This window comes from Pempheris klunzingeri, chromosome 16 (genome assembly GCF_042242105.1).
Source record: "Pempheris klunzingeri isolate RE-2024b chromosome 16, fPemKlu1.hap1, whole genome shotgun sequence".
In the NCBI taxonomy this organism is placed as follows: domain Eukaryota; kingdom Metazoa; phylum Chordata; class Actinopteri; order Acropomatiformes; family Pempheridae; genus Pempheris; species Pempheris klunzingeri.
Genome location: NC_092027.1, coordinates 11,886,462 through 11,896,890, shown reverse-complemented (window position 1 = coordinate 11,896,890; position 10,429 = coordinate 11,886,462). Strand labels below are relative to the sequence as shown.

The 10,429-nt window shown below is 40.3% G+C and overlaps 1 protein-coding gene across 1 annotated transcript in view; it reads right to left on the bottom strand.

The window, feature by feature from the left end:
* The window catches only part of necab1 (N-terminal EF-hand calcium binding protein 1), a 31,783-nt gene continuing 21,354 nt past the window's right edge, over positions 1 to 10,429 (bottom strand). Inside the window, exons 7-13 of the mRNA XM_070846925.1 lie at positions 8,712 to 8,833; positions 6,822 to 6,898; positions 5,944 to 5,991; positions 3,404 to 3,516; positions 2,169 to 2,246; positions 1,372 to 1,463; positions 1 to 365 (exon numbers count right to left, since the gene is read on the bottom strand). Of these exons, the coding sequence (XP_070703026.1) occupies positions 337 to 365; positions 1,372 to 1,463; positions 2,169 to 2,246; positions 3,404 to 3,516; positions 5,944 to 5,991; positions 6,822 to 6,898; positions 8,712 to 8,833 (559 nt within the window). The 3' untranslated portion in view covers positions 1 to 336. The remainder of the gene's footprint in view (positions 366 to 1,371; positions 1,464 to 2,168; positions 2,247 to 3,403; positions 3,517 to 5,943; positions 5,992 to 6,821; positions 6,899 to 8,711; positions 8,834 to 10,429) is intronic.

Sequence of the window (10,429 nt, the reverse complement as noted above, 5' to 3'; positions counted from 1 at the left end):
CCCTGGGCTGCAGATGATGTCACGTCAAACACAGTGATGATGTCAGATCATCAGATGGGCGTCCGTCTGACGAGGTCATTGCTTTTAGGACGTCAGAGCGTCGTCTAGGAGTGTAAACAAAACACACATGTGGGCTGTTTCAGCTACCACCTAACTATGAAGGAACATGGAGGTCATAAAATCGATACTAATCACCATGACTTCACAAGTTGTATTGAGTTTGTGTGTGTGTCAGTGTTTGTGAGTGTGTGTGAATGTTTGTGGACTTCCTGGTGTGTTGACAGGTGACCGTTTGTTCTCTGCACCCATCGGTGACGGCCTATGAAGGGTCCACTTTCAGTTGTTGTTGAGGACCCACCATGAAGCTGCGGAGGAGATGGAGAAGGAAAAAAATAAGCATTTACTGACCCCGAAAAATGACCCCAATCAATTAGACAGTGAACATGTTCTCCTCTGCTTGCTGTGTGTGGTTTGTGCTCTTGACAAATTTATTTAGCACTGCTCCCTGCTCTGCTTCTGAGTGGTTATGTAGGCTGGTAATGATGCTTGACAGAATAGTAGAATAAAGATCAATGTATTGCAGTAATGAAGGGAAAGACAATTGCTTAGGCAGTAAATGCTGGAAAGACGGCAAAAGGTGGACAAGAGCAGACTTATTATTAAAGAAAAGGAGAGTGAAGTCTTAAACATTTGAGTTTATCTGGAAGAGTGAGATGATTGTCTGACTGTTAAATGTGATTTTACATAATAATTAGCTTTAAAACTAGACACATTGTTTATCCAGTTTTACTGGATAAAAAAACAAAGAAAAGAAAAGAAAGTAAACCTTAAAAAAATGAATGCATGATCCATGTCACTTGTTACAAGACTAAAATTACACAGCTTGAACGTTATTGAATTTGATACCATAGATATCAACTAAAATGAATGAAGTATGTTTCTTAAAGGGATAGTTTGGATTTTTTGAAGTGGGGGTGTATGAGGTACTGTGGTCAGTTTTTTCAGTTCTTTTTGAAAATGAGCCTTCAAGCTTTATCTGCTTAATACAGCATTTCATTGAACATTTGTCACATTTACGGGGTGAAATACTCAAATCAAAGACCTCCCAGCACGACCTTTTGGTATCTCTGGAAACTTTGGCACACCGATTAGGATTTAAAATCAAATTCTGAGGGTTTGAGGATAATTTGTCTGCACAGTATGTCTTTGTGATTAACGATAGACCTACAAAAGGCCATCTGAGGTGAAGAGTTTACGCTCTAGAAGTGTAAGATCAGTCTGTTGAAAGCTATCTTTATCTCATTAGATGTGATAGGTTTGTGTGTGACGTGAGTGGAGAATCAGACCAGGAGCTGTAATGAATGTCCTCACCAGGAACCAGCATGGTGGTTATGATCTCAGGAGTTTCCAGGAAGTCCACATTCCCCCTCTGGAAGGTCTTACTGTAGTTGGTCTGCAGGTGACTGGACAAAACAAAGAGATTCACTAACGGATTGTGGATGAACTGCATAAATATGTCCTCAGTTGTTTGTAAAACATCTTATTCATTAAACAGCTCTGCTGGTTTATTATCAGTTATCAGTCAACAAATTAAAACTCTACAAACTATACAGCTAAAGAGCAGCCTAAAAATATATAATTGTTATATCAGAAGTGTCTGTTTCTTCTAAAGTTCTTTCTCCAACATCAAGTCAGAAAATGCTGCCTGATCTACAAATATTTCCAATGCCACTGTCTTATATACCTGCCTGTCAGTGTAATAAATATCCCCTTTTCTTCATGCCAAGTGATTAAAAGATGCCAAAAAATTTCAAAAAACTAAATTTACCACAAGAGGAAAATTGACTAACTCATTTTATTTATTTTTTTGATATATTATTATCTTCCCCTCTGAATATGATCATTTATCCTGAAAGACACAGCAGCACATTTCAGGATGAGTAATTAAGGCCTGATGTTGCTCTGCTCCCATTGAGGTTCCTGTTGTAGTGACACTCATGTATTACATTAGCGTCATTAAAGCTTCACAGAGTACATTGTCACTAAGCCCAGCGTGAACCAGACCTTCTCTCAGCAAGTTCAAATTGAGCACAGAGAATAATTTGGGGTTTATTCAAACAGGCTACGGTACATTAGTCGCAATACATACGGTGCAGGCGAATACTTACTTCTTCCACACGTTGTTGTGCTCCCAGAATTCATAGAGAATGAAGCGTGATTCATTTGCCAGCCGCTGAACAGCGATGCTGTCAGATGCAAAACAAGAGAGAGAGCACAAGTCATGCAATCACTAATTAGTGTGCTACATCATGTCCCCCAGCACAGCCTCTCTGGCTGAATTGTTTCCCACACTGACTGGGAGCAGGCGGTGTGAATCTGTCAAATAATTCTGTGGCCTCCCCCTCACATCATGATTATGCTGTATAGTGTTTTGTCAGAGGCTTTAGTCTCATTTGAACTCGGAAATGAGCAAACATGACAGAGTGCTTAGAGAAATGGTCAGGACAAAGCATGCACACGTTACTATCAGAGCTGAAGTTTGCAGCAAAGCGTCAAGTGAGACAAAGCTTATGTTTGAAATCTTAAAATGTAATTGTTCTTTCATCCACTGGCCTGATGTGTTGTGGTCTAACGCTAGGGTAAAGAGCCAGAGGATGTCTTCAGTTTTCACTGGAGAGACGAGAACTCTTACGGCCATTTCACTGACGGCAGTGTTTCTATTTTACAGTTTCACAATCAATTCAACTTTGCTCATAATCTCATGAAGATTTCTCTGTGGGGTTATTATATAAATCAAACATTTAGAGATCCTCCACTGTAAAAAGGCCACTATCCTTTACAATATGCTACAGATACATTAACATCACTCATGGCTATATTTTGTCTACAGTTCCTTAAAGATTACAGACAACTTTGTAGTTAATGGACATACCTCCTCACATACTCTTGACAACTGATCACCAATATTTTTATTTCATTAAACATCCACAAAACAACTGTCAGGGCAGAGCAAGCAAGCTATTGATAGCATATGAACACGTTCATCCTTGATTTGAAATCAGCATATGTAACAAAACATCTCTGTCTTTTTCTCTTTGTTTCCTGCCTGCCTAAAAAATTGTCTTTTTAAAAACAAAATCAACAGCAAAAAAGAGCTACTGAGTGCACCATGACACAATGTAGTAAACTAAAGGGTCCATTATGTTGAAGGCATAAAGACGTAGATGTGTTTTGTTTCATATTCTTAACAAATGGAAGCAATATATTCAGGAATATATATAAAGCAAAAGTGTATTTTCAGTGTAGCATCAGCAAATGTTAAATTTCCTTTTCTGTGGGGACTGGTAAATCTTTGGTAAAGTAAATCTTTGAGACAATATGAACAAAGAGAACATAAACTTACTGTAGACATCCAGTCTGGGCGCAGGCACACTCCATGTACTGTCTGAGAGCCAAACGAAACTCCTCCAGCTCCTCTTCCAGCACAGAGAGCTGCCTCTGGACTACCAGGATGTGCTGTAAAGACAAAACACACACATACACACACACACACACACACACACACATGTAAGGTCACGCAGAGCCAGAAGGTCAGGATTTGCTCCTGGTGGGTCTGACGGAGCAGGAGGACATTCAGAAATCTTCTGGCAGGGTTTCACATTGACTCGATGTGTCACCAGAAAACTGGTGACTGTGCAGGACTGTGATGTGACCACGGGGGAGCTTTTGTAATACGATTTATGATATCATTTCTTCAATGTCCTGGCATCAGTTTCTTTAGAAATTAGCCAGCCTTTGTGCCACAGCGGGATCAGAACATGACAGTGAAGACTGACATGAAACTCGTATACCTCGTGAAACCTCGTACGGCCACGACAATAGAAAGTCTGCTAATCATTTCCTCCGGCTGATGAGGAGTTGTTGACAGAGGCAGAGATGTTGATGTAAACAGGAAGTGAATGGTCTGCCCGTTGGTCTGAGGTGTGTGTGTGTGTGTGTGTGACTGATAAAATGCCTCAGGACTCATTCAATGGCTAATTTGGGAGAAACACACACACACACACACACAGTAGGAGACACATGCACTCATGCATGTAAACACACACATAAACACAGTCACACCATTGCACATCAGTCTTGCGCTGTGGGTCATTACTGGTTTTCCTTTGGCAGCACATTTATTCCCAGTGACACACCAATTACATATTGATTAATTCACACACAAGCTGGCACGTCTGCATCGAGCCAGTAATGACACATGACAGGGCCATGTAATATTCATATGCATGGTTTCATTTGTGCGACTGTGCTATGATACTTCTGGATACATGTGAAATTAATGATTTCTTATGAACCATTCCTTGGCTGCAGCTTGTCCAATCAGAGGATTTTCATGCTTTTCTCTCTTTTAAATCTCTTTGGTTTGTGGAGACTCAGGCAGGAGTTTCATAAAAAAATAATAGCAGATGAATCAGTAATGAATGATTGTTGTTTGCAGCTATAGAAACATTATATTTCACACACTGAGGGCTTGTCTTATAACATATCATATATGAAAAGTGACATTTTTCATGGTGACACACTTTGTGCATTTCTCTTTTATTAGTGTGGTGTTTTTTCTTCAAGATCAACAACAGGAGTAGCACACAGGCGCTGATATATAGGCCACACTTGAGTAACAGATCTGCCGGTGATTAAACAATCATGGCCCAACCTCAGGGTGAGAAAAACAAACGCCTTTAGTGGATCAAACCTCTGAAATCATTCATACAGGAAATAAAGGCAATCAAATCCCTTTGTCACAAGACATTTAAAAGAATTTTATTAGAGTTTGTTGGTTTAAGTATATTGAAAAATGTTAAGTCTATTTCTAATGAAATAAATAAATAAAGTTGCCTTAGAGTAAAAATCTCTGTTCAGCACACCATTTCTGTCAGAATATTTGTGTTTGTTTGTGAGACATAAAACTGTTTTGGTCAAACAAGCTAAACCTGTTAAATTCAGACTGTGTTTGTGTTTTAATTCAGATGTTTGAGGTTTATTGGACTGCTTTGTTTGAATAGCCTGGAGCAAAATGAGGCACAGTGGCCATACTTCGCATGCCTCCCTTCACGAGAGGATTAGACATTATGATCATATCTGTTACATAAACCTTGTATTTACAATGTTATCTAAAATTACAATAACATACAGTATGGGTGTACATCATCAACAATATTTAGCAGCCAAGGTCTTAAAATATCTAGTTAGTGAAACATTTTCTAATAATAATAATAATACTGGCAATAATTGTTTTGGAATCAACCTCCTTTTTACTATAAACGTTCTTCCTCCTCTTCATGTGTCTATGATGAGGGACGCTCCCACTGGAGAGAAATCCTACTGCGAGTGTTTGTGCTGGTCTGCTGTCATTGTCAGTGAGTCACTTGTCAGCTATTGAGAGTTTCTCAGCCATGAAATGAGTGATATGATGCTTGGGTGGAAATAACAGTCCGCATTGGCTTTGGCATGTGGACGCTGTGGTTAAACAGGGAGCGATATCGTGCACATAAACACCTGCACACTTTGTATGCATAGCTGAAACACACTCACACAAGCCCAGAGGACATTTGGTTTGTCAGTAGGTTACACACATGGATAGCTGAAAGAAATATTCACGTAACTTGACATACTCACTCTAATAGATCTAATAGATCTAGATGTCTTAAAAACGGACTATTGAGCTTTAAATAGAGAGATTAAAGATTAAGGCGACAGTGTAGAGGAAGAGCGCAATACGCCTCAGTCAAGTTACATCCCTGCTGTTGCTATGACAACTACTGAGTGGTTATCATCAGCGTGGCCTCCCTTTCAGTCATTACTCCACCATGTGAGAACAGAGACACAGAGTGGTCACTGCAGCGAAACAGAAGACAAGTCGATAAAAGTCACTCTGAAACTCACTGATTTGCTCTCGAGGACTTCCTCCTCGACTGGCTCCAGACGAATCTCCTGCAGGACAAGAGCAAAAACATACGTGTGCCACCTGATTAGTGACTCATTCAGTTAATTCAACAGCACATACTTCTGAATTTGCATCTCTAGTTAAACTTCTTAAAACTGACCACTGGATTTCTTTGCTTGTATCATATGAAAAACATGAAAAAGTCAATAAGCCAGTAATTTACAATAAAAAGAGGAAGATCAGAAGACACAAGAGAAATATGTTTTTTCTACTTTCTTTTTAGTAATTATTTCAGGGCTCCTCAGATTTATTTTTTGAATCCCTTGGAGAGATCCCAACTCCCAGGGTTGGGACCTACTGATTTACCATTAATGTGCAAGTCAATAAATGATCCAAAAAGTAATAAAATAAACAAGAACTAAAGATTGCAGACATCAAAATGTACAAATAAAACTATACAATGATAAAAAAAAAATTAACTAATAAAGATGATAGGAAATAGAAATGAGTGACTGATTGATCGCATAAAATAACCAAATCAACCAAAATGCGTGCGCGTCTCAACAGCAGCGGACGGACGGGGGGCGGATGCAAATTATTACCGGCAGCGCCCCTCCAGCAGCTGGCGCTCTAGGCGACCGCCTATATGGCCCTGCTGCACATATGTGAATGTGTTTATATGTGGGAGGGTGTTGTTGGGTTGAGTTAATTTGTTGATATTGTTGTAAGTCTGTTTGCCACGATTTGTAGGTAATTTAAGAGAGTGATGTTAAGACCAGATGGCACAGACAGAGGTAAATATAACAGGAGAAGAGAAGAAGAAGACGAAGGCAGGAAGGAGAGGAGAGTATGGAGGGGTTGAATGGGAGGAAGTCACCTTTTGCTCTAGACGGTCGATAAGCTTCTGCAGTCTGTTGACCTGGATTATCCACTGGCTGTCTTCATCATAAACACCTAGTGCAGAGGCAGAGACGCACAGAGGATGGATTTCAGACAGAAAGAGTAAAGTACAAAGGCAAAGGGATGAAAGGTGCTGCATAAATCGACTATTTTAAACACATTCTCCTCCATCGATTGTTTCAACTGAATACTATAATAGTATTATTACTATTATACTGAATAATAGAATAGTGGCGGTGTCCCAGAGGGCATTTCCTTTCATGTAATGCAATGCACAATCATGCCAATCAATAGAAAAGCTTTGAGGCCTGTAATCAAGGCTAGTCTGAATAGACTGGAAAAGGGGTCAAAGGCCCATAAGCTCCCATGTTCACAGAAAAATGTCCCCCTGGTTTTTTCAGGTGTAAGTGCATTGTTCCAGGTGTAATGTGTCGTTCAAAGTTTGTTTGAATTGACTAAATGTTGGAGGTCTTTGCTGGTTCCAGTTGAGCAGGATACATTTCTTTGCTATATAAGATATGATGCTGATCCTCGTCACAGATATGGGCTCTAGCGTCCTGTTCAGTTCTGTACTAAAGAGGTATTGTGCAGGTGCAATGTCCAAGGGAATTTTCAAAACTTTGACAGTCAGTTCATGAACCTCCGTACGTGGTTTTTAAAATATTCAGCTGTGGGTAAAGATTTTGAAAAGACTAAACAAAAAATACAGGCACATTTTAAGCTCTGATCCACTGCTTGAAAATAAATTCATAGCTGACATAAATGACAAGAAAGTTGCAATAGAAGTGCAGACCATTTACTGTTTACCATGTTTTCAAAGTAGTGCACGAACATCCCCTGAACTTGAGACAATTGCTGGTGAAATCTTACCTCATCCCTGATACAAACACAACTTTCCCTGATCCTCCACCAGGGAATTATCAGTATAGTTCATGTACTCAGTGCAGTTTTACTTATAAATGTATCGCATATTATACACCCACCCAACAACAGGGAAAACAGTGTTAGTAATGAGGGGCACCATATCTTGTTCCATAAGTATCCTCTCTCAGATATACCAACGTTGAGCTTGTTAGAACTCTGAGAAGATGAGACGATTTACAAACTCTTTCACTCAAAGTTTTAATATTTTGCTTCTCCAGACACTCACACCTAGAGGTCTGGATCAAGAGAATGAGATTGGACAGAAAACCCGAAAACATAAAGCCTCCAGCCACGGTTTTCTCCCGTATGGAGGCATGATAACATCGACAAAACATGAGAGAGAGTGTGACCTTGCAAATGAGGCGTCACAAGTCAACAAACTGCAGGCGGGTTCACTTGTACATCACAAACCGGGGCGTGCTTGGCTGATTATCTAACTGTGGCGCTGCTGTTATGTTATTTCATATATCATGAACTGAGTTTGTGTTCAGTGATCCTCGTCCTTACAGAGCGAGTGTATTCACAGTCACAGCACATGGTGATTTGAGACTGAGGTCTCACAGTCAGCTTAGTTTCACCATCTACAAACATGCACATCCCCCAACCTCAAAGCTCCACCTGAGCTCAGCCAAAGTATTCAACGGCTTTGGATTGACACACATGAGAACATAACTCTCCCCTTAAATCTCTCTCTCTCTCTCTCTCTCTGTGTCTCTCACACCAGTTTCTCTCTCACACCCACATGACATTCCCTCCCCTCCTGTGCTCGGCTCTCTGGCCTGTGGAGACACGCTGACTCTTTTTTGCTGCTGGCAGCTACAAGACAACATAACCCAAGAGTGGAGTGCTGTGAAACACAACAGGATGCACTGAAACAGAAACATGGCACTGCTGAGTTATACAACCTCGGCATCAGACAGCAGAGCATATAGTATAAACCCACCTGAATTGACGAGACTGAGGAGAGGGTTGTTGGGAGAGAGGCTGCTGTTCCTCTGAAGCCTCCGATTGGAGCGACGACCCGACCACTGGATGGACAAAACCTCAGGCTTCAGCGGTCCCTGTCTGGAGTCAAAAACACAGAGATAATCATTCAAACATCACAATATTTTAGCATATGTTCTTTTAAAATTGTTTTTACTGTTCTCCTTCCAGCTAAAAGTCTATGTAACACTGATATCTTCTGTTCTGTGGTTTTTGTGGTGCACTGCACACAGCATATAACAGATGGGTCCCACAAAAGAGATTGTTTGCTTGGATTTGCTCTCCACTGACCCTCAAAAACAGACTCATTTGTGCCAAAAAAGAGGGATAACTTGTGATTTTCAAGGGAGTGAGATGTGCATTTAAAATATTTCAGGTCTCTGCAATATTTCCTGATGTTCCCACCGACATTTTTTTTTGCAATTTAAGAGGCACCAGGTATCTCATGAATAGATGTGTCAGCTGAGAACAAATTTAGCAAGACCTAAGGTTCCTGGGCTTACGTTAAATTTGTACATTGTGGCGGTCTGACAGTGATGCTAATGCCAGGGACAAGGTGCATGCAGCCGCAGGGTGACATCACCTAGGATTTATCTAAGTGCTGTCAAGTTGTTCGGTCCGATATTTTGAGAAGACCTCAGGGTGTCTGTGTGTGCAGTTGAATACACGTGTGCATGTTTATGTGTGTATATGTGAGTTTTATGCAAATGACCAAGCAAAAACGTTGATAATTATTTTTTGGAAAGCACAAACTCTCCACCAATCTTTCTAACTTCTTTTTGTACAATTTCAGGTTTATTACTTACACTTACTACCATAAACAATGTTTAATAGGTTAAGTTTACATGTTTTAGATAAACGCAGTTCATTGCAGGATAATAACAATTTAGTCCACAGACCAAAAACGTTTCCCTCTTGCTTGTTTTCAATTTAGCTATGGGCTCTGGCTCCATCTAGAAGGTCTATTCGATGGCTATTTAAATGAACAGAAAGAGATTTTGAGAAATGCACATTTTTCTTTCTTGTTAAGTAAAATAAATGAGCTGTGGCCAGGAGACAGTTGGCTTAGCTTGACTCTGGACTGGAAGCTGTCTAGCCTGGCTTTGTCCATCATGGATGTCTTAAGGAGAAGAGGATTGAAAGATGATGCCCCACTTATTATGTGCCATTATTGGTTGCCAGACTTTTTCCTGACAGAGCCAGGTTAGATGTTTCCTCCTGCTTCCAGGCCTCATGCAAAGTGATACTTACGTTTCGTTAGGAAGATTGTGGCTGCTTCATACAACAGCACTAATATCGTGATATATCGTAAAAAATCGCCTGAGATCAGTAATAGAGCAAAGATCAGCAGCCTTGTATCGTCATGTTCCTCACACAGCCTATCTGTTGACTGAGAGGGAGGAAGAGGAGGTTAAGAGATGAGCAGCCAGACTTAGCAGGGCGGCAATGAGATTCAGGACCTTTTTGTCACTGTCTCACCTTTTCTGCTTCCAACTCAAACTGAGTTTTAAAGCCAGAAAATGAATGAAAATCATCAGTGAAATACTGACAGTGTTTGTATTGTTAAGGCCGGGGATATTTGTTGGTGAACTAACAACAAATCACCAATATTACTGTTGAAATGAACAACAGAGCTTATGAATAAAAAGCTCTTCTGTTCATTTCGTGCATCTATGA